At 46.9% G+C, this 27,181-nt stretch overlaps 2 protein-coding genes across 2 annotated transcripts in view; one reads left to right on the forward strand and one right to left on the reverse strand.

The window, feature by feature from the left end:
* Window positions 1–24,254, forward strand: FANCI (FA complementation group I). The gene is given in 38 exon segments (XM_018069687.3): window positions 1–41; window positions 43–76; window positions 157–229; window positions 831–961; window positions 1,230–1,386; window positions 1,466–1,523; window positions 1,963–2,004; window positions 2,288–2,411; window positions 3,288–3,373; window positions 3,554–3,686; window positions 3,926–4,018; window positions 4,516–4,652; window positions 5,475–5,655; window positions 6,182–6,269; window positions 7,156–7,286; window positions 7,928–7,998; window positions 8,897–9,011; window positions 9,397–9,519; window positions 10,615–10,683; window positions 11,923–12,024; window positions 12,820–13,002; window positions 13,097–13,218; window positions 13,616–13,780; window positions 14,045–14,224; window positions 15,502–15,665; window positions 16,081–16,157; window positions 16,607–16,723; window positions 17,419–17,470; window positions 18,036–18,163; window positions 18,297–18,365; window positions 18,494–18,581; window positions 18,881–19,065; window positions 19,688–19,744; window positions 19,825–19,884; window positions 20,584–20,670; window positions 21,718–21,813; window positions 22,363–22,488; window positions 23,314–24,254. Coding segments are annotated over 38 exon segments (4,011 nt in total). The 3' UTR covers window positions 23,380–24,254.
* POLG (DNA polymerase gamma, catalytic subunit) overlaps window positions 22,968–27,181 on the reverse strand; it is a 10,174-nt gene continuing 5,960 nt past the window's right edge. The window contains exons 17-22 of the mRNA XM_018069688.2: window positions 26,876–27,122; window positions 26,674–26,796; window positions 26,195–26,366; window positions 25,720–25,928; window positions 24,501–24,658; window positions 22,968–23,823 (exon numbers count right to left, since the gene is read on the reverse strand). Coding sequence (XP_017925177.2) covers window positions 23,762–23,823; window positions 24,501–24,658; window positions 25,720–25,928; window positions 26,195–26,366; window positions 26,674–26,796; window positions 26,876–27,122 — 971 coding nt within the window. The 3' untranslated portion in view covers window positions 22,968–23,761. The remainder of the gene's footprint in view (window positions 23,824–24,500; window positions 24,659–25,719; window positions 25,929–26,194; window positions 26,367–26,673; window positions 26,797–26,875; window positions 27,123–27,181) is intronic.

Genomic DNA, 27,181 nt, shown 5'->3' on the forward strand with positions numbered 1-27,181 from the left:
ATGGCCCAGCGCATCCTGTCGCTGGCGGCCGAGGAGAGCCCTGCAGGAGGCCCTGCAGAGCCTGGGCGAGGCCGAGGTGCGCGGGGAGCGGGGGATGCGCCGCCCGGGCAGCGCCCGCGGGCGGGGGGCGGCTCACAGCGTCCCCTTCTCTTGCAGCTGGGAGAGATGGTGACCAGGCAGGCGCTGAAGGGCAGGGAGACGGCGGCTCTGCTGAGAGGGATCTTCAAAGGTGGGTGATGGCTGAGCTGCTCTCAGGGGGCTGCGGCCCCAGTGCTGCTCACAACACAGGTGGGTGCAGCCCGTGCTGAACAGCACATGGAAGTGTCACTTTTGTTGTAAAAACCCACTCGTCAGGGCTGTCGCAGGGAAACAAGACACCCGAAAAAACATAGCAGATAGCAGACTGGACTAATAGAGTTGTAATGAGCTTGTGATAAGTGGGATTTATTTTGGGAGCACTTAGACACCTTGGAGTAAGACTGAGCTGGCCAGCTGAAAAACAGATTACCAGGCTGGTTCTTCCTGACATTTTGACGGTTCCTGATGTCTGGCATCAGGTTGGGTGAACCACAGGGTGTGATAACAATGTTGAGTGCTTCAACTACTTTATCCAAGAGATTCTCATTTTCTGTGCTCAGTTTTCTTTTTTTATTATTATTTTGGGGGTTTTTTTATTGTTTTTATTTATTTGTTTTGTCAGATAGATAAAATAGGGAGTTGCAGTCAGGTGACAGTTTATCCCTGCTGATTTCCTGTAGTTTAGCAACATGTTGTTACTTGCATAACTTTTTTTTCCTATTCTTTCCTCTCTATTATTTGCTTGCTATAAGGCTCCCCCTGCTCTCAGCGAAGTGGTGTTCTCAGGAGACTCCAGGTTTACAAGCACTGTGTCCCACTAGTGGAGTCAGGAGACCTACATTTGGGCAAAGTGTCTGAAATCATAGGACTGCTGATGCTGGAGGTAAAGCTCCTTTAGGCTGGCTTTCCTGGGCTCTGCTGGGTGTCATTTCATATGTGGATTGAGATACTTCACTAAGCCACTGAGGAAAATGAGTTGTGTCCTTTCCACAAATCTTCCGTGGACTAAGTTAGCTGGCGTTGGAATTTGCTTTGTGTGTGAATTTCACTGTGAGAAATGTTATCTTCAGCTGGTTTTTGGTGACAGTTTGGATGTATGTGTGGAATTCTGTGCACAGCCTCAGGCTCTTTCCTGTTGCATGTCCTCCCAGGCCCGCCAGCTGCCAGGCCACGCATTGGCTGAGCTTGCCAACCTGTTTGTTGATGTTATTAAAGGCGGCAGCCTCTCTAACGGGAAATCCTTGGAGCTGTTTTCCACTGTTCTCACTGTACTGGCCAGTTCAAAGGAGAGCCTGGCTTATGGGAAAGGTAACCCCCATCAGCTACTTCTCCTGCACCTTCTCCTCCCTTCCTCTGGAGCCAGCTGCTAAGACTTTTGGTTTTTCAGGTGAACTGAATGGGGAAGAGTTTAAGAAGCAGCTGATAAATACTCTCTGTTCCAGCAAGTAAGTACATCTGCCAGCTCTTAGTCACGTGGCCAAACATTGTGTTTCATTGTTTTGAAAAAGACATCCACTATGAGCTGTGTGTCCTGTTCTGTCATCTTTGAATCTGTGCCCTCTGTGACAGTGTCTTCTCTGAGTGGGAAGGCAAGGGAGCACCCTGTTCCCAGATCTGGTGAGACCATTGCATGAACTGGTCTCAGGAAGTGCTTGTTTTTATTCGTTTCTTGGTATTTGTTATTGTAAGGGCTGGGGTGGTTCAGAACCATTGTAAATGTGGGTGGTTAGGGTGGTGCTGATGAGTTCTGGTGGAAATCTGGCTTCTAATCTTAGTATCAGAATGTAACAGGGAAATGGTGACACTGAATAATTGTGTAGGAGGGAAGAGATAGATGATAATCCTGCTTGCTCTCAGTCTTCTAACATATCTTTGTTTCACCAGGTGGGATCCTCAGTGTGTAATACATCTTGCCAACATGTTCAGGTAATTATTTTTCCCTTCAACATCAACACTGCCTTATGCTGTGATCATGTCCATGTCCTATTTAACATGTAGTCTGGGGCAAGTAGGAATAGGAGGTCTGACCATAGCAGGTACAGCCCCATGGGTGGTTGGTCGATGAACATCCACACCAGATCCGTGTGGATACAAAACACAGCTGTGCAGGCATGTCCCAAGGGCTGGGCATGGCATTGTGGTTTTTTTCCATGTGTGAGTGAGCCTTGGAAATTAATATAGTAATGAATAAGAATCTTTGATTCAACAGGGATATTCCACTATCAGGAGAGGAGCTGCAGTTTGTGGTTGAAAAGGTCCTTAGGATGTTCTCCAAATTAGACCTGCAGGAAATTCCCCCTCTGGTTTATCAGCTGCTGCTGCTTTCTGCAAAGGTAAAAGTTCATGGGAGCTGGATTTCCTCTAAGCTTATACCATCAGAAAAAAAATGTCCAGACTAATCTATAGGCTGGATTTGGACAGGGATTCTGATTGTTCCCAAACCATGCTGTAGGGACACAATGGGACATCAGTAGGTTTTCTCTAACTGCCTCTAGCCTGAAGAAGCTGACTGCTCAGAGAAAGAAAGAACCTTGATCTTCCTTGTGGGAAAAGAAGGAAACCTTTGGGAAATAAGGGATGAGCAGAGACCTAGCAGACAGCAGAGAGGATTGGGTTTTTTATTGTTCTCAAGTGTGGTTTTGCTCACTCTCTGTGATCTTCACACTATAATAATAGCTCATGCAGTGTGACTGTCTTCTGGGCTGTTGTCTGACTTGTACAGGGAATGTGTCATCTACTGTGCTCTTCCTCCAGAGCAGAGCACATCTCTGCCCTTTGACAGGGTGATGTGCCTCTTTTGCTTACTTCATTTGTGATCCAGTCAAAGACAAATTATATGTGTGTTATAGGAGGTCATTTGGGTCCCCTAGCCAAAATGTATTGTTAGATTTAAAGTTAGGAGTTTGAAAGCCTTCTCAATTGATTAAAACATAAAGGATCCTTTCTAATTAGTAACAACTTCAAAAAAAAAAAGGCAATCAGAGCATCTGAAAGCTTGAGTTTCTTCCAGCTCTTCAATAAGTGCAGTCAAAAGAAATATGCAAACTGGAAATCTGAAAATGAGCCACACAGGAGTCCTTCCCTGCCTCAGCAATTTATGGAGGGAAATGAAGGATACCATGATATTTGTGATAGGTGTGGGAATAGAGTGTAATTCTCTGGGATACTGCAGGCCCTGCAATGGCTTAATGTAATGTTCTGTCTTGCAGGGCAGTAAGAAGACTGTTTTGGAAGGAATCATCAGTTTTTTCAATCAGCTGGATAAGAGACAGAAGGAAGAACAGAGGGTACCACAGTAAGTTCCTGCACTGTTATCCCCTTTCTTTACTACCCGGATATTTGTAGTCACCCTGGTCCTGTCCAAGGTTCCTTGAATTTGAATTGTTAAAGCTTGTACAAATACGTCCTCCTGGATCCATAAGAAATGATTTATGGCTTTGGATGGCTTGGTTTTTTTTTCTGATAAAACTTACAGGTCAGCAGACCTTGAGGTAGCCACAATGCCCTTGGACCAGCTCCGCCACGTGGAAGGCACTGTTATTCTCCATATTGTTTCTGTCATCAACCTGGACCAGGACCTGGGCGAGGAACTAATCAGACATCTGAAGGTATGGCAGGATGGAGCCATTTTCTATTGGTACTATTCTTGAAGATGTTGAAGCAAGGTTTTTAAAACTTAGTTGGTTACCTGGAGAAGGGATGTAATAATTTTTATGATCACAGTCACGTTCTCTTTAACAAGTGTTGTGATATGTTTGAAGAGACATGTACCCAATGGCTTCCTGAACTTTCAGGACACTTCAGTTGAAGATAACAAGCTTTCTGACTGTTCCTTACTGTTTTCTAGACTGAGCAGCAGAAGGACCCTGGTAGAGCCCTGTGTCCCTTCAGCGTGGCTCTTCTGCTGTCGGTTGCTGTAAAACACAGACTGCAGGAGCAGGTATGTGGGTCATGAACTTGCAGAGAACTTCCATGGGGATACACTCTGCACTCCTTGTAAAGGAAAGGAAGCCTGGTTAGGTAGTGGTCCCATCAGAATTAGGCTTAAAATGGTTTCAGGGTGCTCGTGGGGAGGCAGTTAGATCATCGGTATGCTGTACTTTACTGAACACTAGAAAAGACCCCAGAGCAATATCACAGTTTTCCGGAGTTGTGATTCCTGAGGGTTGGTATTGTAGGATGAGAAGAAAAGCAGTCTTCCTTTTCTAATGTTTTGGCTCTGTGTTGGCCACATGAAAAGCATCTGGCAGCAGGTTACCCTCCTTGAAGCACTTAATGAGGCTAGTGTATTTGTCCTGAAAAAGAAGTGAGTTGAGATTTTTGGCAGGCAGTACTGGAACTTGTGCCCTGGCCAGTGCTCTTACTGGAATGTACCCAAGACTATACACGTCCCATTTCAAAGATCATTTCCTCACACTTAATGATTTTATGTTCCAGATATTTGATTTCTTGAAAACATCAATCACAAGAAGCTGCAAGGACCTGCAGTTCCTTCAGGCCTCCAAGTTTCTGCAGGATTTGTTTCCTCAACAATATGATGTAAGCGCTGTAATTCTGGAAGTGGTGAAAAATAGGTGAGTTGTTGCCACGTGCTGCAGAACATTCAATGGGCTTTGGGAGGGGGGAGAGTTTCAGCCTTGCTAAAATACTCTGGGATGCTAAATACCAAATGCCATGTGCTGGCAGGGATCAGTATCAAAATCCAAAGTTTTTATCCCAGTTTTATGTTGGCGAATTAAAGAAAAAAAAAAGGCAACAAAATATAGCTGTACAAATCTGCTCCTTTTACCTCAAATCTCAGAATCTGGTGGTACAAAGGACTAAACTAATCAGGACCTGATCTGTTTTTCTTACTGAAACACTTAGAGTGTGAGTCATGCTGCTGGCTGTAGTTTGTGTTCCAGTCAAGGCATGAGGGATATGTTCTCTGTTTTCATCTCCCACATGGTTAGTCCTTTAAACATGCTGTGGGATAGCTCTGGTCTGTCACCAGTTGTCCTTTAGTTTGATGGGAGGCATTCCTCTTCTGTCTTTCTCTCCAACTTGAAGATCTTGTGATCAGTAGGATACTTGTGCACCCTGACTGTGACATACTGTTATATTCAGATCAGACCTGAGTGCACATCATTCCCCATAGCAAGGAAGCCTTTGAACTGGAAAGGAAGTCTGATGGAGAACTAGGACTGCAGAAGGTGTTGTGCTGAGCACCTGTCCCTCAGCCTAAAGACAGTCACAGAGTTGTGAGGGATGTCATCCTCCCTGCTGTCATCACGTGTCTCTCACTGCTGCTTTGCAACCTGGACAGACTGCAGAAGATTTTTACCTCAGACTGCTCTAATCTAAACTTTCCTGTGACTAAGTTGTTTCTTCCCTGGTCCATTTAATGTTTTCTTCAGTGCATTTGGCTGGGACCACGTTACTCAGGGCCTGGTGGATCTTGGCTTCAGCCTAATGGAATCATATGAACCAAAAAAGCCCTTTGGAGGAAAAGCTGCTGATACCAGTTATGGCCTTTCAAAAATGCCAGCCCAGCAGGCTTGCAAACTGGGAGCAAGTATCCTGCTGGAAACATTTAAGGTAGTGTATGTTTTGGAGAGGTTTTGAGCAGGGAGGGAGCTCTATTCTTATTCTGCCTTGGTAAATGGTGTCAAAACCTTGCCTGCTGTATCCATCATGAGTGTTTTGCAAACATTAGTCTCCTATTTGGCCCTCTTCAGCTGGAAGAGGCCATCCTCATAAAGACCTAATCCTACTCTGTTCCAGCTACTATGGTACTTGTGTAATCCCTATTACAGTTTCCAAGAAACTAGGGAGAAAGTAGAGAAAATCAGAGGTGCAAATAAAATCTGACAAGGTGGGATTGAAACCCATTCTTCTTCACTGAGTTGATAAATTTGCGTTCCACAGACGATTTGCCCCATTATGTTTTGACTGTGCCTCTCTGGTGTGCTGGTTCTGATTGTCCTGGGGTGAAATCTGAGTTGATCTGTGTGGATTTATCTGAAAGGGACTTCTGGTGACCATCCCAGCTTACCTGTCTTGTGAGGTATGGGAATATCTTTATGTAGTTTTGACTTTTATTTATCGTTCTTTCTCATTTCAGGTTCATGAGCCCATCAGAAGTGAAATTCTTGAGCAGGTCCTGAACAGAGTGCTCACAAAAGCAGCATCTCCTGTCACCCACTTCATAGGTAACAGGAAAGGGAGAAAAATGTGCCGTGCTCTGTGGGCAGTCACAACATAGCTCCTCAGAACATGTTAGGGAATCAATGTTGGGTTACAAGCCCCATTTGAGTACCAAAAGGCTGCAACAAGGTCTCCACAGAGCCTTTTCTTCTCTAGGCTGAACAACCCCAACTCTCTCAGCCTGTCTCCATAGCAGAGGTGCTCCAGCCCTCTAAGCACTTTTGTGCCCCTGCTCTGGACCCACTCATCTATGTCCTTCTTGTGTTGAGGACCCTAGAGCTGGACACAGTACTTCCAGGAGGGTCTTACCAGAGTGGAGTGAAGGGGCAGAATCACCTCCCTCACTCTGCTGGCTGTGCTGCTTTTGGTGCAGCCCAGGATGTGGTTTGGTTTCTGAAGCTCCTGCTGAAATGACCTGAAGCCAAGAAAATCTGTTGTTCCTTCTCCTCTTTCTGAGGTATCAGCTGCATCAGATTACCTTGCATTCATCACAGGTGAAAAACACGTTTGCAGGCAGTTGCCATGGAACAGCTGACGCACAGAAACTGTACCATCAGTCAGTAACCTGTTCCACATTCCTAGCCGTGCCTTCCTCCTTGTCCTTGGGCAAGTGCTTGGGAGCCACTGGGGCTGCTGAGATATCTTTGCTGCAACCTTTTCTCTTACACCTCAGTGCCCTCTGGTGGGGTGAGGCCCTTCAGCCAGGCTGGGAGAGTTTTACACTTGGTGCCTGCAGCAGAGCTCAGGTTTTTGAAGCTCATCCTGTCACGACCTCTCTGTGTAATGGAAGGTCTTCAATTACTCTGTAATTCTTAGCTCTACAGACATCTTTTGCTCAGACTTTTCTGGCCCCTTGGCATCAGCTGCTCCTTTTGTCCTTTTATTTTTCAGAGTTGCTGTCCAATATTGTTGTGTCAGCTCCTCTTGTGCTTCAGACTTCATCCTCCAAAGTCACAGAGACCTTTGACAACTTGTCCTTTCTGCCCATCGACACAGTGCAAGGGCTCCTCCGGGCAGTGCAGGTAAAGCTTTGCGTTCCTCCGTGAATATCCTTGCTAGTTCAGTTTCAGCAACAGCTCTGGGCCACAATTATATGCATGATCTGATAACCCTCCTTATAAAATAAGCCTTCATCCTGTGCTGTGGTGTAGCACAGAGCTGTTCTTCAAGCATGGATTTGCATGTGCCCTCTGGCAAAAAGCATATGGTGTGGTCTGGCGTGGGACCGAAACCGCTCCGTGCTGACCTTTCATCTGGAAGATGCCCAGATGCTGCACCCTGTAGAAAACTAAGTATACAGTGTTTAGCTGAACAGCTGTAGCTGTCGTGTTGATTTTTCTTCTTCCAAGCTCCATGTCAGTATTTCTCTTTCACTGGGCAGAGATATTGCCCTGGTGTTAAACTTTTACCTGCTTTGTCCAACCTGGGGATAACATTCCTTTTCCTAAACCTTGCACTGTGTCCTCACTCACCTGCTAAGATGTCTCACTGCTACAGCTCTATGGGTTTCCTTTTCTATTTTAAAACATTTTGGGTCTCCTACTGTACTGACGACAGTGTTGGAAATGCAGGGCCAGATGGGCCTGAGGAAGATGAGCTCATATGCCCCAAGGTCTTGGCATGCCTTAGTGCTTTTCTCTCCAAAGGTTATTTTCCTTTCCAGCCTCTGCTCAAAGTCAGCATGTCAGTGAGGGACTCCCTGATACTTGTTCTCCAAAAAGCTATTTTTTCCAGGTAAGCTGGGAAGGGGATGCTTTGAAAAAATTTCTACAACTCATTTATGGCTTTGGAGCAGAAATATTTTTTTTGTTTTGGCTAAGTGTCTTCTTACTGTGTTCTTCCATAACTAGATGGTGACATCTCCTATCCCTTTATCCTAGGACTGTAATACAGTCACAGCTCTACTGAACCAAGCCCCAGCTGCATGGGCTTTGCAAATTCAGAAAGCTGTTGGAAGCTCCAAATAAGCAGGCAAAATTAAAACCAATTCCAACATGTGTCTACACAGCTGAGTACATCCAGGTGCTAGGGAGAGTCTGGAAGGAACCACTGATCAGAATGCTGAGCTGCCACCTTCCCTCTGACCCCTTACACGATGGTAGAGAAGCAGCCTTGTTATCTTGGGAATGCTTTGAGCAAACCATCCTGCTGTGATCGTGGATTTTCTTGGACAGTGGCTGCTTGTTTATGAATACAGAATTCAGAATTTAGGATTATAATTCAAGGCAAGGGACTTGGTCTTGGGAAAGACCTGGGATTTCTGTGAGCAAAGCAAAACACCAGGTTTTTGTTAGGAGTTTTTCTACTCTGAGGTCTGTAAGACTCCCCCATTCCAGCTTTCAAGGGACATTTAATACTTGGGTCTTGGCCTGGGGCTCTCCCTCAGTGTGAGCATTGCAAGGACAGAAAGGGAATTGAATATTGTGGGAGTGTAAAGCAAGGGAGTTCCCAACAAATTGCCAAGCTCTTGGCTGTTTGGGACTGTGCTGCCCTTTGGGGAAATACAGTTCTACTGGGCCCAGTCACTCCATATTTGTGGTCTTTTTTTCATTGCTGAGTTGATCTTGTATTTACTTCTGAGCTTCTTGCCTCCATGTTCCCTTATGTTTCTCTTTCGTGCCCCAATTCCCAGGCAGCTCGATGCTCGTAAAGCTGCAGTCGCTGGATTTTTGCTTCTCTTAAGGAATTTTAAGGTTCTGGGCAGCTTGTCCTCTTCCCAATGCAGCCAGGCCATCGGTGCCACTCAGGTAAGTGCTGTTCTGCAGTTCTTGCTGTGAACATAGGAGACAGTCTCGTGTCTGACATGCACTGTTTGAAAAAACTCAAGAGGGGACTGTTTCCCCAAAATGGAAATAAAACTTCAGTAAGGATTAGTCCTGGAAGGAAAGCTTTGGGAAGTGCAATGTGCAAAGAGAAGCTGGTCTAGGGATGTTGCTGTTCAGAGTCATTCTCTTACAGCACAAAATATTCTGGGGAGCATCCCCACTGCTCCGTGAGGATGATAAGGAGCCTGGAAGCACACTAAGGACTATTTCAGTGATTGTTCAGGGGCCAGACCTTTTTATCACCTTGCTTCTGTGTTGTGATATCTGAGAATATACCCAGTATAATGTGACTAATATTCCCTCTCAGATCCAGGCAGATGTTCATGCCTGCTATAATTCTGCAGCTAATGAGGCCTTTTGCCTTGAAATCCTGGGCAGCCTGAGGCGATGTTTGAGCCAGCAAGCGGATGTTCGACTCATGTTATATGAGGTAAATGTAGTTTTTTCAGTCTCCTTTTAAACAGCTTTTCTGAAGTCAGGTTCTGCTGCAGCCACAGGTAAATAATGATCACATTGTTGTGGAAAACAGCCTATCAGCTCAGTTATGTTCTTCTTGGGACACGTGTACCAAAGACTGGGTTTTTTTCTCAATCCTTCTGCTTCTTTTTATTTTGGACTATTATAAACCCAAGGACATGTTGATGTATCTTCCTCAGCTCATGCATTGCTTAAGAGCAAAAATGCGTCAAAGTCTGTCTTCCTGTGTGGTGTGGCCTGGGAAAAGGGGGGTATGTTTGATGCCCAGTGAGGAGGAGTGGTATAAAGGCATTGGATAGATGTGGAGCTGTTGAGAGTTAATTATGGGCTCCAAAGAAAACCCTGACTGTAGAGTATGGAGAAACTTCCTCACAAACTGTCTTTTCTCCTCTTCCTTTCCAAGTGTCTAGAAAAACTTGAGTGTCCCTTAGATCTCCTGTGACAAGTGGCCTGTTATAAGGGGCCATTCTTGAGTGTGTATAACTGTGATATATGATATAACTGTGGGGTACTACCTTGAGGAAAAAAAACAGTCCAGGTCAGAGAGATTTTGTTTCCTTCTTGACTTGGTTGGATTGACCTTTGGTGAGCTGCAAGTTTTAGATGTGTTTGTCACTGTTGCTAGAAAACTTGAGTGCTTGCTTTATCCATCCACTGAGTGTTCTCAGTCTGCAGGATTTGTTGCCTCCTACAGTTTCCCCACTGGCTTGTTTTGCCTTTGAAGCAGGATTTCACAGTTTGAAGTTGGATCTAGTGCTACTGTTAAATAGCAGTGAAAGTCACTCTGGGCTTGATGCCACCGCTGCTAGGGAGATACAGCTTGTGAGAGGGCCCCTGTGAGGAAATTCATACTCTTTCTGATTCATACCTTCTTTCTGCGGTGCCTTTGCTTTGCCAGGTATGGAGTTGTACACTGAGCACATTGTTACTTCCTCATGGTTCCTTGCAGTGCCAAAGTGTCATTGCTGTCTTATGACGCCAACTTATTGTGCCTGTGGTTCATTTTCTGTGTTGTGTCAGCCCACTTGTCCTTCCTTCCTGTCTACAGGGTTTTTATGATGTCCTTCGCAGGAACTCCCAGCTGGCCAGCTCCATAATGGAAACACTCTTGTCCCAGGTAAAGTACTGCTCCGTGGTGGGGCTGTAAGGAACTCTAAGAATTCTGCACTGCAACCAGCACAGCAAACAATTCGGGTTAAATGTTGGGGAAAGTAGTTCTCCCATACACTGGAAACATGTTTAAGTGCTGCAACACTGCCCTAAGGAGGTGTTCAAATCCCTGCTATGTTGAAAGAGCAGACTAGGTAAACGTCTGGAGACTGGTTCATAACCTGTCACAGGGTGGAAGAGGAAGGATCTCTTGGAGCCCTTTCCAACCCTTCAGTTCTTAGGTCATGTGGGAAGTGTGAGCCTGGAGAAGTGCTTTGTGCTCTCCCTGTTCCTTAGCAGTGCACAGCAGTTACCCTCCCATACTTCCCTAAGGATGTGTGCTGACACAGTAATTATTACTGCTGTCCTCCCATGGGGAGAATACCCAAGTCCATGTAGGATCTGGGAGGATTAACTCATCCCCCAGCAGTGTTGCTCATGGCAACAAGACAATCACATTTCCCCAGTCCATTGGACAGGCTGTGCTTTCTTTGAGACAAGTAATTTTCTTCCCTTTAATCATCCATAGAGTTCATGCTGACTAATTCCAGCTTTCCCATGACAGTACAGGGTCTGGGAAAGGAACATGAACTGAGCTAAGACAGCTTTTGGGTAGCAGAGGGGACTTAACAGGAAGCTGGTGTAAATGTATAAATTTTATGGCGTCATTATACATCTATAACTTTCCCTATTCGGTTCTGTATCGGTACTCAGAGCATATCTCTTTCCTGTGGTGCCAAACAGCCAGGAATTGGTGCAAACGTGGTCTCATGGGTTTGTTTTCATGCCAAGTGTAGCCTCCAGAGCTGTCTGCACCTTTAGGCCAGGAAGGTGAGTGCCAGGACAGGGCACTCAGGTGCTCAGGGCAGCAGCAGCAGCTGTTGATCCTCACTGTTAAAAGGATGGGTAGCACTGCAGGTGGAGTGCAAGTGGTGTTACATGTTGGGGCAACACACCAGCAAGTGGTCAGATTATTTTAGGGCAGTGACATGTCCTGGCTGAGAGGTACATGAGGAACTCAAGAAGGGATTTTAATCACCAGTAGAGCAGATGACGTGGCTCACATATTTGTACTGTCCCATTATTGCAGTGCCAGCTTTCGCTCTTTAAAGTGGGGTACAAACACTATTGTATTCTATTTTCAAACATCCTAAGAGGCTCAGTTACCAAGTAACTAGTTATTTTTATTTCTGGTTTTCTGTGACAGATAAAGCAATATTACTTGCCCCAGCCAGACCTCCTGCCTCCGCTGAAACTGGAAGGATGTATTATGGCTCAAGGAGATCAAATCTTTCTGCAAGAACCACTGGTAAGAGCTATATTGCCAGGCTACAGCTGCAAGCTCGTCTGTTACATAGCATTTTAGTTGTCCTGCTACATGAGCTGAATACCTGGTGCTTCTTCAGCTTCTTCTAGCCTGGAGCGATTCTTTAAATGACAACAGAGCTGGGCATCTCACCCCTGCCTCAGGCTATTTATTAGAGCTCCACTAGCACAGTGGTTATGGGGACCTGTGTGAAAAATGCTGTAGGAATAGTGTAGTTCTGTTATCCACTGTTGAGTTCACCCTGCGGGGGTTTTTTCCCTCCTTCAACTTAATTCCACATAAAATGGTTGTGCAGTGTGTGTGTAGCAGGGGGAAGAATCTGCCCTTTGGTTTTGCTCCTTTGAAATTGTTGGAGATGAGACCTCAACAACTCGTTGGACTTCCAAGAGAACAAATTCAAGTTAATCACTTTGTTTTCCCCTAAGGAAGCTTGTGTGCTGTGCTGCAGTAGCACATGCAGGAATGGAGCAGAGTCTTCAGCTAGAGTGAGAGTCCCTTTGGCATCTCCTTCAGCAGCTGAGGTAGCTGGGTGGAGGGAGCAGTGGGAGTTCAGTTTATACATCTCATCTAGGCAAGAACATTGAAGCTAGAGCTGGGTAGTTCTGTGTAGGATTAGTGACCATCTCAGTCTAGGAATGAGGCATATTCTTGAGACTCAGGGCAGCTCTGAAGGCAGCTACAGCTCTTTGCATCCAACTATAATAGTCTGGCCCACGTCCACCTCTACCAGTGACCTCCAGCTTGCAGGCTGAGTGCGACTGTGGCTGTTTCCTTCAGGCTCATCTGCTCTGCTGTATCCAGCACTGTCTCGCCTGGTATAAGAGCACTGTGAATCTGTGCCAAGGATCTGAGGATGACGATGAGGAGGAGGAGGATGTGGGATTTGAGCAAAACTTTGAAGAGATGCTCGAATCTGTCACACGACGAATGATCAAGAGCGAGTTGGAAGACTTTGAACTGGTAAATCAAATTTTCAGTTTGACTCAGTGGAAGAAGATGCTGAGCTCTTGTCAGGTTTTGAAAAGATTTTTCACTTGTTTCCTTTGCCTCTTAGGATAAATCAGCAGATTTTTCTCTGTCTTCTGGTGTTGGTGTGAAAAACAACATCTATGCTATTCAGGTGATGGGAATTTGTGAGGTTCTGATTGAGTACAATTTCAACATTGGGAATTTCAGGTAAAACATCAAGTCTTACCCTCCAGCACTAGCTGTGCTACTGTTTACCCATCTCTTTGGAGTACAGCCTCATTGCAGGCACAGGGTGGTAGTGCAAAGACAGAATCAGTGATGTTTTCTGAGTGTGAGTGCCTTGTGGCATAGCCACTCACAGAGCCTTGGGGAGTGTTTTCCTTTTGAATGTCATGTGATGTGGGAGATGGGATCTGACATTTTGTAGAAGAACAGGTCGAGGAGGAATGGATGAGGTATACACTGTTAGGGAGGTGGGAAGATGTCATATGTCATTGTTTCATCATTTAGGGAGTGTCATTGTTTAATTTGGCAACTGAAGCTTCAAATGGGAAACTCCAAGACTGCATTTTCTCTATTAATGCTTTCTACTACTTCATTGCAGTAAAAACAAGTTTGAGGATGTCCTAGGCCTGTTTACGTGTTACAACAAACTCTCTGAAATCCTGAAGGAGAAAGCTGGAAAGAACAAATCTGCCTTGGGCAACAAAACGGCACGGAGCTTTCTGTCCATGGGTTTTGTATCCACTCTGCTCACAGCTCTATTCAGGTGAGAAAGTGTCCAGCCCTCTGTGGAGCAGAGCCAGACATCAATTCAAACCATGTCTGTTAGTGTATTTGGAAAGGCTGGTGGAACCGTGCCCTCCAAGTGTTCACTACAAGCTACCAAAGCACACCTTCCACCCTGAGCTCAGCCAATGATTTTATTTGTAAATATTTGTAAATCCAAATATTTGGATTTTGAATCTCGTAGGCCATTCCCGAGCTTTTATTGTGCATCTTCAATTCTCTGACAGTGCTCTTGGTTCCTCAGGGACAATGCCCAAAGCCATGAGGAGAGCCTGGCAGTTCTGCGCTCCAGCACAGAGTTCCTGCGCTATGCTGTCAGTGTAGCTCTGCAGAAGGTGCAGCAGCTGGAGGAGACGGGACAAACTGATGGACCAGACGGACAAAATCTGGAGAAGATGTTTCAGAACCTCTGCAAAATCACGCAGTGAGTCGCTGTGGCAGGTGGAGACATCAGCAATGCATTTTGGGGATTTTTGATTCTCAGGGTTTTGAAAGAAGAATGCAGTCCATAACCGTTTCAAACAGTTATTGTTCCTGGGTTGAGGTCATTGCCTTTCTTTGCTCCTGAGAAATCAGGTGGAGGCACTACGGTTTCTGTGCCAGAGTGAGTGATACAGCTCTAATAATGGTACTTGGCCTGGAAGAACCAAGCACCGTCAAACTCTCATTTTCAGCCCCTCTCTGACTTTTGGCTCATCACTCATTGTCACAGAGAAGGTAGGATGATTACAGGCTGAATTCTTGAGGCCTCTGGAATGCAGTGAAGTTTAAATTCACTTCGAGCTACAGTACAAAACAGATGTATGAGGGACACAAGCTTTAGAAAACATTTTTTGTAGGACTTCTGCAAGATGCTGGAAGACATTCATGCATCTAATCCTTTGGAAATCCAAGAATGTGAACCATGTAAATGTCTTTTGGAATCTAGGTCATATCTGCATGGGGTCTTTTCAGAGCCCAGTCAGCAGAGAGCACAAAATGCAAATTACCCCTGCCATGCATAATGCCGGTTTTGTGTCTCGCCCCAAATAATAGAGGCTATTTTTGTTGCAGTCATTAGGACTACATGTGAGCTACATGTTTTGCGTGATTGGACATTGAAATAGAATAAGATCATCTGTGCAGGCGACAGAACTAATGAGAAGAAAGGAGAGGGAACAAAAAAGGGAAGAAGTGGTCTTAGGGGAGCAGGAAAAAGATGTTTGCCTACAAATAGAAAAGTCTCCTTTGGGCCAAACAATTTTGCTTTCCTCACAGCTTTTTATTTTGCCTGCCTTTACACTTCTGATTTTATTTATAGACAGCCCTGTAGTGAATTCTGACATTTCATAGATCCAAAGTGCCAAAAGAAAAGCTCTTTTTGTCACTGGCAGATTTGACACCAGTGGTCAGGGTTTGGGTAGCCTGAGAAAGAAAGCTGGATGGAAGAAATGAGTGTATAAAGATGGACTCGAAATGGGATTGGAAGGTCCCTTGGCACCTGGAAAGAATTAAATTATTTAACTGTGCAGAAAGAATGCAGTAGCTGTTTTGCTGACATTGAAATAAAATTTTAAAACCAGATCTCTTCTCCCACCACTTTCCTATAGAAAAAAGACCTTCCAATTTAGTTATATTAAAAATACGATCCTAAGAGTAGAATCTAGTTCTTGCCCTGTGCATCCAGCTTTACTGGACTAAATCTCATCTCTCATCCCACAGGGTTCTGCTTTGGAGGTACACTTCAATTCCCACTGTTGTTGAAGAATCAGGGAAGAAGAAGGGAAAAAGCATTTCACTCCTGTGCTTGGAAGGTTTGCTGCGGATCTTCAACACGGTGCAGATCCTGTACACTGCCAGGATTCCCCAGTTTCTGCAAGCCCTGGGTAGGCACACAGTGCAGTTCTGCTCTGGTTTCTGACCTTCGTGTTCCAGCCCATGTGTGGGCAGGTAGGGACTTAGCAGCCTTTATCCATAGCAAGGGAGAGAGGGGTCTGGTCCTTGTATGTCAGTGATAAGGTGGGCTTCATAGCATTTGTGTCAGACCAGACACAAATTCCAGAGATATCTTTACCTGCTTTTATAGAGCTCTAAGTCTGTCAGCAGAGGATAGTTGGGGTCTGATATAACATTCATCTATTTGAAGTTTGCCTTTAACACATTTCCCCGCTCACCACGGTTCTGCAGTCTGTATTCCTCCTCTAGCTGTGAGCAGTTGCAGTCTTTCCCACTTTTGGAAATAAATCCTGTATTCTGCTCTTGGCATTTAGCTTTTTTTCTGCACCTCTCTGTCTCTGCCAGATATTACTGATGGTGACGCAGAAGAAACGGATATTAATGTCACGGAGAAAGCTGCCTTCCAGATCCGACAGTTTCAGGTAAGTACCACTGTGTGCTGCAAGTGTTCCAAAGCACTTGGAATCCTGGCAGAAAGCACTGCTAGCTCTCTTTTGCTTGACCACAGGGTTGAGTATGTGATAGCAACTGTGGCACTGATTCATTACCAGTACAGAAAAGTTTCTGATCCCTAAGAAAAGCTTTTTCAGGGTGCTGTGCAGAGCTGGATGGAAGTGCTTGTGTATTTACAGAACTATAGGTTCTTCAGTGCAGCATAAACTTATCTGAGTATTGTAAAAGTCATACTGAGTCATAAGCAGCCTCTGTGTAAGCACTCCTAACAAAAAGCAGTACCTGCTCTTTAGAAGACTCCTCTTTTTATACTCTTTGTTATTCTCCTCGCTGCTGATCCCTTTATCTGCTGCAGCTTCTGGTTATTTGCTTCTCCAACACATGCACACTCAGGGACTGTTTTCCTTCCTATGACCAGAGGTCCCTGGTGAACCAGCTCAGCAGTGCTGAGGACGACTTCAATGCCAAGGAAACGCAGTCACTCATCACAGTTCTGTCCACATTGTCCAAACTCCTGGATCCGGCCTCGCAGCAGGTACTCCACAGCCTTCATGTGGTGGCAGGGATGGATGTTGTAGCTGCAGGTGTGGGAAGGAGATTATCAGGTTGGGTTGGGATCTACAGGCACAATGTGTCGAAAGAACAGTTTTGTTATGTTCTCAAGGGTTCTGCTGTCACCCTCCTGCAAGGACAGTTAAGAGCAAGTTTTCTTCTCATCCCACTGCTGCATCTTCTGATCATGGCTTTGGGCACCTGAGTGATTTGTTTGCCTGAGCAGGGACTCCTAACAGAGCCTAGCTGTAGTATTGTCTCCACATGGGAATAGAGGCAAAAAAGGCCAGCAGACTTGTGTCCAGTCCAAACTGGCTGAGTGCCTAATTCCTTCCATGCAAGGAGTCATTTTCTAAAGTGCCCGAATTTTACAAGCTAGGAACTGCACTAAGTGTGCCAGAAGTCTGGAGTCATCATTTACCTTAAATTAAATGGAGCTGTTACTTTGTCCAAGGGAATGTATCGCCATTCCCATCCTGGATCTCAGCTTTTCACTTGTTAGTAGTTTAAGTGTCTGTTGTGGAACTTCATAGAGCACAGCTGGGTGCCTTCTGCCATGAGGGGGGACTTCACTCATCTTTTGCTGTGATTCATTGTCTTGAATTTTTATTAGTAGTAGTAGTAGTATTGTGCTTTGAATTGTTTCGAAGTCATGATATCTTTTCTCTTTTTCTGTAGTTCCTTCAATTCCTGACTTGGACGGTCAAAGTTTGCAAAGAAAATGCTCTTGGTAAGTAAGCTTTGGGGAGCATGTTTAGATGTGATGTGTCAGGTCTGATATTAGACCCTTGGATGCTCTGCTGTTGTCTGTCCTGGTTTTACCTCTTTAAGATACATTCATGTCCCATTCTGTGGCAGATTGCCATGACATTGTGGTTATTAGCACAAATCTTAGAGAAAGAACTAAAACTATTAGTGTTGCTGAAGAAAAGGAAGCCACTCACCTACCTGAATTTTCTCCCTTGTTATTTAGGCTCAAATCAGGATTTATACTCTGGAAAAATAGTATTCTTGTCAGAGTTTGTATTGCACTTCCTCAGTGCTTTTGGTCACAATTTTTCTGTGAGCTGAGGGCTCCAGTGAGCCACACTTCCCCTTGCACTATTACATGTAATGCCTGATGTTTTGAACTCTGCTGCTGTAACTGCAGGATTTTGATAGGATTTTAACCTACTGTGGATCATTTTGGTTAAATCCACACTGAATCTGAGACTTCCCCTCGCTGGATGTCTGGTGTTCCTAAGTAGCTGGGGGAGCTCTGCGCCTGATAATGTGTTGTTTTCTCTTCCCCACAGAGGATATCTCTTGCTGCAAGGGTTTGCTGTCTCTGCTCTTCAGTGTCCACGTTCTCTACAAGAGCCCGGTCAGTCTCCTGCGGGAACTTGCACAAGACATCCACGCTTGCCTGGGAGACATAGATCAGGTGTGATGCAGAAGCAGCCTAGCCCTTCATCACATAGTGCTGTCAGGGCAGAATTGAGTGCACCTCTGGTATAAACTGTGTGACAGCAGCTGGAGTTTTATTCACCAGAATTTGTTTTCTCTCCTCTGGCCAGGACGTAGAAGTGGAGAGTCGGTGCCATTTTGCCATAGTGAATGCCAAGACTGCAGCCCCCACTGTCTGTGTGAGTCAAAATACTGTGTGTGGAACAATATGTAGAGTCCAGGGATAAGGTGTGACAAACAGCTTGCAGGTTCCTGTTGTGCCAAACTCCTCCAAAAACCGGTTTTGTTTTTGGTGTTTCTGTCTTAGCTGCTGGTTCTGGGTCAGGTGGATAAGGTCCTTGAAGAGGTGGATTGGCTTATCAAGAAACTCACCAGTCTGGGGTCCAACACATCAGGTAATAAAAGTCCAATTATTAATGTTACATGTTTTGTCAAAACCAGATGAAGACAGAGAAGAAAAAAGGTATCTTGGGATTTTAAGACAGCATCATCTGAGGGCAGGTTAAACTCTCCTTCAAACTGGTTCTACATGAACAATGTAAGATAAGGGGCGTTGTCACAAAATCCCTCCAGTGATCCCTGTGCCACATGGGTGCTTTGTGCATTGGACACAAAGAGGGCCTTTTGTGCCTCCCACCTGCACAAAAGGATTCATTAGACACACATTCACCAAGTATTCATCTCTTTCTTCTAGAAGACCCTTCTCAGCCATCAAACCAAACCCAGGCTCTGGAGAAAGGTGTAATTCTGCAGCTGGGAACTCTGCTGACAGTCTATCATGAGCTGGTGCAGACTGCACTCCCAGCAGGGAGCTGTGTGGACACACTGCTGAGAAGCCTCAGCAAGACATACACAATTCTCACCTCCCTCATCAAACATGTGAGTGTGCTCCTCTGACAGTGAGCTGGCTATGAGCTAAAAGCTTTCTTCCCATCTGCTGCAGCAAGCTCACAGTGACCTCAGCAGCTACACTCAGAACTGGGCTGTTGATCTCTTGCAGGAGCTGAGCCCTTATTCTATTGGCTTTCATGCCCTCAATTTTGTGACCTTTCTGAGCAGTGATAGTTGTACCAGTGGAGATAAGGGGAAGCTTCTCTCCAGCTCAACTTGGCTTTCCATGGCTTGGAGTGGCTTTTTCCAGTATATTTTGTGGGTTCCTTTGTGCAGGTCTGTGCCAGAATGAACAGCACTAACAGTGTTCTCACGGTACTCGTCAATCCTGCCCTTGCCACTCATTCCCACTGAAGGCCCGGGGCAGGACCTGAGGGAACAGGGCCATGAAAGCAGGCCAGTGGAGCTCCTTTGAGACAAGGTGGTGAATGCCCCAGAGCTCTTCTCTCACAGCTCTGGAATGCAGACATGTGATATAGCAAGCCACTGTGGGGGATAGTTGTTGCAAATCCTGCCCTCCCCACTGCGCTGTTGGATGAGCTGCTTTGAGCTCTGCCTGGATACAGGATGAGAACAGCATACCTAGAAGAAACTCATGTTTTTCTTGCAGTATATCCAAGCTTGCCGCAGCACCTCGAATACCATTCCAGGAAGGCTGGAAAAGCTGGTGAGTGTGAGCAAATTGCTGGAGGAAATGGCTCCTTGCCTCGAGTTAGGAGTAACACCAACCTCTCTGCTCCTTTGCAGGTGAAGCTCTCAGGTTCCCATTTGACCCCACAGTGTTACTCATTCATTACTTATGTACAGGTAAGGCCTAAATTAACTGGCAAAATCACAGTCAGTCTATCTCATGCTGAGTGGTGTATCAGCTGCAGTACATGGGCACCTTTGGGGATTATTAATCTTCCTGACATGAGTTGAGTTTCTTATAGTTCAAGCTTTACTATGTCAAATAATAGTATAACACATTTCAGCACCAGTGGGACTGAGCATGCTGATTTCTGCTTGAGCAGGGAAGGAACTGGTTTTCAGTTGTTTTTTTTTCCCCTGTGTTCATGTGGGTTTTTTTGGATGAGATTAATACTGCTGTTAACCACAATGGCAAGTAAAGGTCAACAACACTGCAGTCATCACAGTGTGAAGTAATGTGGGTGCCAAAGACTGCAGTGCTGAAGCTGGGATTTATCTGCCTGGAGAGGAGCTGAGTACTCGTGTGAGGACCACAGGAATTGAACAACATATTGGGGAAGGTGTCATGGTGTGCAGAGCTGTCACTGCTGAGGACTTCTCACACATGCATATTTCAGAATGTATAAACTACGAAATTAGTTTTTCTTTCCTTATTTTTTGTGTTTACCCTGAATTCCATTCTTGTATCGCTACCTTTCTGTCATGTAGCTGGTAATGCTGTTAGCTGGCCAGAGCAAGGACTTCTCTGGCTTTACTGAGCTGGCCTTTCTTCCCTGCTAACCCTGTAATGACACATCTTTTGGCATCCTCCTTCAGAACATCCACAGTGAGAGCTTAAGCTTTATGGAAGAGAAGAAAAAGAAGAAGAAAGAGGATGAAGCTGCTGCAGTCTCCACAGTCATGGTAAGACTGACTCACTCTGTCAGAACATGGGCTGTAGTTGAACTTGGAATCATACCTCGAGGCTTGTTGTTACCTGGTGGCTTCTTACAGATCACCAGGGACAAACTGTCATTTGGGCCTTTAAGTAAAAATCAAATTTAATCTACTGTAACTTCAGAGAAGTCTAAAAAAGCAAAACCAAAATACAACCAAAAAACCACAATGAAAAAACCACCTTCACTAAATGCAGCCTAAAAGCTCACAGACATGAAGGAAAGGTCAGTCTGGATAGTCTTGTGATCTATGATATTTTTAACGTTTGGGGTAAGCTATGAAATTACAGATATGGGCTAATTTATTTGAACCACTATTGCATTCTCTTTAAGTGTTTCTTAATTTTATCAGTACATTTAAAGATGAAGGAATGGATTCCACTAAAGTAAAGCAGTTGAAAATGACTGGATTATTTGGTTGGGAGCAAGCGAGCAGGCTGGCAGGTTCCTGGTCCTTGATGTCCTTTGTTTGTGCTCCCAGACAGCATCTCCTCCATCTCATCAGCTGTCCCAGACATTCCTGTGATGTTAAGGGTTTAAAAGCCACAAGCATGATCTTCCCAGCTCTTCCCTGAGTGTATGGAAACGGGCTGAAATGCTGCATATCCTTTACCACTCTGTCACCATGGGGAACAAATACCAGTAGTGGTAAATAAACAGGACAACAATGTGGTGAAACATCAGTGTGCTCCTTGCCTGGACAGCCTGTGCTTGTGATGCCTTGGGAGAGCTGGAGCAGAGGAACTGCTGCTCCCATTGCTGTCAGGGATATCAAGGGCTCTGGACTGCAGGCAGAGTACAGAGCAACACATGGGAGAGCCTCACTGCAGAACCATCCTGGGAGTCAATTTAAAACTAGTAGCAAAGCTGGCAAGGCTTGCTGGGGCAGGACTGATAAGGAGTAAGGCTACTGAAGACACTTGTCTAAACTGGGAACGTCACGGTCTTCATGTCATGCTACAACACCATTGTTCCCTTCTAAATCTGACCCATCACACTCCTCTCTGCATTTCAGGCCAAAGTGCTTCGAGAGACCAAACCGATCCCAAACCTGATTTTTGCAATAGAGCAGTATGAGAAGTTCCTTATCCATCTCTCCAAGAAGTCAAAGGTAATGTAAAGCAGAGCTCTTCTGTGACCTGAACTCGGTGGAACAGTGGGATCGAGGGCATGGTGGAGAGCTATAGCTGGTCCACCTTTAATAATGCTCAAATTAGAAAGGTGTAAGGACTTTTCAGCCCTTGCCCACACTCCTGGCCCAGCACTACTGAATTGCTGCCATACTGATACCAGCCCATGTCAGTGTCAGTCCTGCCTGTGACCTTACAGTGTGTGCTTTCTGGTGGAGGAGAAGCGTGCACACCTCAGGCCAGCTTTCCTCACCCCTCTCTCCCAGTCTGTGTCATGAAATGCACCACAATGGGGTACTACATGACCGTGAGAGTAACTAGCAATCACTTGGCTTTTAGGAACACATAAATGGGCCACTGGATGGCATGGGAGTGGGTGCTTTTTCACCTGCCTTTTGCTTCAGTCCTGCGTTATTACTGCGATGGACTCAGTCCCAGTGCTGTGCAAGAGACTAGGCAAGGTAGAGAACTACACTAAGATGCTAATGGCTTGATGTCTTCTCCCCCTGGTTTCACCTTGGTTGCTGCAGGTGAACCTGATGCAGTACATGAAGTTAAGCACCTCCCGGGACTTCCGCATCAACGCATCCATGCTGGACAGCGCCCTGCAGGAGCACAACACTGAGGATGCTGAGAATGAGCCACACAATGACCAGGTCAGCATTCATTTAGCTGCTTTTACTGATAGGTTTCCCTCTCTTTAGAGTCCAACTGTATTTGTGAGTTGTGCAGGCATGTGTGAAATTAGGACAGCCTGTCTTCCCTGGGTTAGCTCTCATTTTAATACTCAGCTAATAGGAAGGAGTGAACAGTTACTCTGGTCAACCCCTATACCCCAGCCCTCTGCCTTGAGTGGCCTTTATTTCCATGTACTAGCTTTCCGTGTTCCTGGTCTTAGGGAAGTGAAACTGCTCTTAAGGCCTTGTTCTTTGCCTCAGCAAGCAGAGAGGTCTATCAGTGTTACCCCTGAGGACCTACTGCCTGGCCAGGATCAGGCCTTTGCAGCATGATGCAAAGTGGTTTTGCATCCAGGTTAACTTTTGTAGATAAAGACCTGGCAGGGCAAACTCTGCAAGGCATCATTCTCTTCAGACCCCTCTCTACTAGACAGTGCTGGTGAAGGAACCTGTGCTGGATAAGAAAAATAAGCTGTTTGCTGATTGTCCAGGTTTTTATTGGTGTGTCTGTCCATATTTTCCTGAGTGTTTCAATAAGCCAAAACCCAGGACACAGTCCCTGTCCTGTGCCACTGGTAGCCTGTGATCTAAGTTCCACATGAATTCGAGAGTGGGGCTGGCCCACAGGGAAAGTCTCAGTGGGTGACAGAAGTCCCATATTCATGTCATTTAGTTAGGGAGAAAAAAAAAAGAGCTAAATCCTTTTCAGCACATCTGGTTTCTTGCTTTAGATAAACATTCCCTAGACTAATCACACAAAAACAATCACAGTCTGTACTGCTACTCTCTCCCTCCCCTCTCCAGAGCAGCGCAGCAGAGCACACAGATGAGAACCAGGAACCCAAAAAGAAGAGACGGCGAAAAAAATAAACCGGGGCTGCTGCTGCTGCTGCCTCCTCCCACAGTGCCTGTTCCGTGGTGGATTCACCTTGGTCTTGGAGAGCTGCATGTATGGAGATGATGGTTTATTGTTTCTCTTGTCAAATACTTATGCCTTCTTCCTTTGTGCCCACGGGAGTGCAAGCAGCGACTCTGGCCCCTGTCTCAGGTTTTACAGGTGGCCGCTGCCCTCAGAAGCACCTCTGCTATTCAAATATGCTGCTACCAAAATCTTCTTCCCCAGGAACATCCCTTCTTACAGCAAAAGGGAAATGGAGTGACTGGGATCAGTCCCTGCCAAAAGACCTCCTTAAAGGACAGCGAGGCTCTGGCACACAGTCTGGACAACTGTCCTTCTGGCACTCTAGCGTCATCACTTCTTCTCCAGCGAACCTTTGGTTATTTCAATTATCTGATATATATCCAGTGCTTCCCCTGGAAGACAAGGGGACAGTCAGTTCCCTGCAGTACACTCAGACTCTGCAGCATAAGACAGCGATAGCCGTGGTTTGCTTTAGTTCAGAGCGTGTAGCACAGAAAGCCTTAAATTTATTCAAACTTCTGTTTTGGGTGGTGGTGAGAACACAAGAACCAGCACCAGTAGGAAGCTGGGAACACAAGCTGTTCCACCTTGGAGTTGAAGCTGCCACGTGCAGCTCCTGAGCAGTGAGAGGCCACAGCTTCCTCTGCCCAGGCTGGTTTTGCCATTATGTTTTTGCTGTTTTGTTTTTGCTGACCCTAATTGCGATGCACTTGTTTAATTTGCCTTGTTCTTGGTGAGAACACAGGTGCCCTTTTTGCCCACAGAGCACAACTCCTGTTTCTAAAAGCACCTTTTGCTTGTAAGATTCCTAATAAAGGTTACCCAAGGGTGGAGTGGCTGATGTGTGCAATGACTGAGAGAACAAATCTGAGGGCAGGTTTGTCCTTTATCTGGGAAACAGCTCCTGCACAGCAAGGAGATGATGGGTCAGGAAGCAAGGGGCTCATGAGGTGCCTCTGCCGAACAGAGGAGTCCTCAGGGAGTGACTACTTAGGCCAAGTGCTCTGCCTAAGCTGGGGATGCCCATGCAGAGGGGAGTACAGGGTGTAGCTTGCACAGACATGCTCACCTTGAGGGATGCCATACTTCTCCATCCCCATTGGATTTGAGGGCGTCACACAGTTCATGGTCACCTCTTTCCTTAGGCACTGGTCAATATCCACCGCACTGAAGAAAGCCACTGACTGTGGCAGATCCTGGAGGCCCAGTTTGTAGGCAAACATGCACCTGGGAGAACAAGACAGCAGGGGGGACGCTGCTGGACATCACTCTTGGCCTTGTCACACCCAGTTCCAATCAGCCACAGCTTCACCAAAGTGGCCAGCCACCCCTCACAGGTCACTCTGCACCCCCATCGCTCAGCAGGTGGGGGACAAGGTGCTTTTTAAGTCCTGGGTAGCAGGAGGGTCAAATATTGCTAAAGCGGGTGTGGGAAGAACAGAGTAACAGTCCCTCCTCAGAAGTAGCGGAGCCTCCTCGTGAGAAAGGAAGAAACCAGCCCTTCACTGCTGGCTAATCCTCCCAGGCAGGCAGAGCAGATGCTGGATTTTCCCAGCAGGAAGCCCTGTGCTTGCAGGAGCTGGCACAAAGGCAGGAACGTCAGGGTGCCTGTCCCGCTGTGTCTGCTGCACTGGCACAGAAAGGCTGTTTGTGGTGTCCCTGCCTCCACACGGGAGAAAACAGCTCAGCCTTGGATGGCTCCTGTGTCACCAAATAACCCCACAGTGCTGGGAAGGGGATTTGGCAAAGCTGGCTGTGCCGCAAGCCGGATCAACAGGAACCCTTTGAGATCAGGAGCCTTCTAGGCTGAGCTTAGTTTTGCATGGGGCAGGGAAGCAGTGGGACTGCAGAGACAAGCTGCGCCCCCTGCTCTCCCCTGAAGGCAGCAGGGAATGAGGGATGGGACAGTTTCAGGCTCCCAGTTGCTCAGCCAAGCCCAAGGGCTGCTGCCACAGGATGGTTGCAGACCAGAAGGGAGCAGGAGGCGATCCCATCCCAACAGAGCACAGTAACTGGCCCCATCTCTGCAGGAGCCAAAAGCTGATGATATCGCCCTCTTGCCAGCATATTATCCCTGGAAATCAAAGCCGAGGTCTATTTACAGCCACCTTAAGTCATGCATGAAGGAACTGCAGCCTCCAGCGCTGCTAACTTGCCCTGAGCAGAAGAAAACTGCTCTGCACCAGTTTGCTGTAGGCACAGCCAACCCCAGCCCCTTTAACTTGCCTGTCTCACCCCAGAGGCACTTCTGCTCCTCCCCAGGAGACACCACAGCTGTCAGGTCTCACCTTGTGAGGAGGTTGGTGATCTGCAGGGCCAGGGCTGCCCGGTAGCGGTCTTGCTGCTGGACCAGGTAACGCACCTCGTCATGGATGCTGATGCAGAAGCGCCCCTTGATGTCAAACTCCTCGAAGAGCCACTTCATGGCGACCAACATGAGGTGCAGGTAGTCAACAGCTGAGCTCTGCACCACCCAGTTCACTCTGCTGGTCACAAACTGGTGAAAGGAAACAGAAATGGATAGTAAGAGAGCACTGGGTCCAGGGCATGGCCCCCCCTACAGGACAGCTCCTGTGAGAAATCTGTTAAATTCAGGGTTGTTGGGTTTTCTTGATCCCACAGAGATAAAGGGACAACGGGTTTCCTGAATGGCTACAAGAGCCTACTGGGTCTCCAGCACCTAAGAAGGGCTGAGCATGGAATCACCGTCTTGGAGAAGATGAGGAAAGCCCAATGCTCGGCAGCCCAGAGCTGCATCCTTACCTCCCCCTTGACCACGGCGGGCTCCAGGGCCCTGCTGATGTGACAGCCCAGCACTGGGGTCTGTGGGGTGGGGGATAAGGCGATGCTCTCCAGCTTGTTGAACATCTCTGACTCGGTGCCTCCAGCCCACACTCGGTGCCCCACCACATTCCACTTACCCCTCTTCCGGGACCTGTGCGGCAGAGAGAAGGTTTGATGGAAGTGTGGGAGGAGGCTGCAGGTCCTTGTTTGAGAACCTCAAACACTCCCTCCTGGCTTGAGGCAGCTGGATGAGACCCTGCTAATTGTTCACTGGGAGAGTGGGTGAAATTGAGAGCCCACCCCCAGATCAAACCTCCCTGGCCCTGGAGGAGCAGAGAGCACCAAGGCTATCCAGCAGCCCCATTTCCCTTCTCTGCCCCCTGCCCGTCAGGCTGCAGCTCCCTCTGCCTCACATCCCAATGGATGCCACAGAGCCACACAGGCTCAGACCATCTCACCTTTTCATGGCTTCTCTCTGGAGTCGCTGGACATCCTGGGCTGACACCGATCCATCCTCCGCCCTGTCCACTGCCAGGTCCAGCTGCCTCACCAGCCACTCCCCCTCCTCGGACAGATGAAACCTGGAGGGAAGAGCGAGTAACCCAGCTCCTGTAGGACACTGCCACCATCCCTGTCCCTGCTCAGCCCGGGAGCACCCACCTGCGGATGCCCTTGGTGACCGCGTACATCTGCTGGGCCTTCTCACGCGCCTGCTGCTGCGTCAGCCGGTGGTTGAACTGCATCAGCAGCCGCTCGGCGAAGGGCTGCCCGGCCCCGTAGATGCGCCCGTAGTTGAAGACCTTGGCGTGCTCCCGGCTGATCCCCACCGTGGCAGCCGTCTTGCTGTGCAGGTCCGTCGCATTGCTCTTCTTGCCCTGCAGGGTCATCCAGCCGAAGGCCGTGCAGCCTGTGGGAGGGAAGCAGAGGTTGGACATCAAACGGGATCAGGACTGGGAGGTCACCCCA

Source organism: Manacus vitellinus, unplaced genomic scaffold (assembly GCF_001715985.3).
Source record: "Manacus vitellinus isolate BGI_N305 unplaced genomic scaffold, ASM171598v3 scaffold_16_pilon, whole genome shotgun sequence".
NCBI classification, from domain to species: Eukaryota; Metazoa; Chordata; class Aves; order Passeriformes; family Pipridae; genus Manacus; species Manacus vitellinus.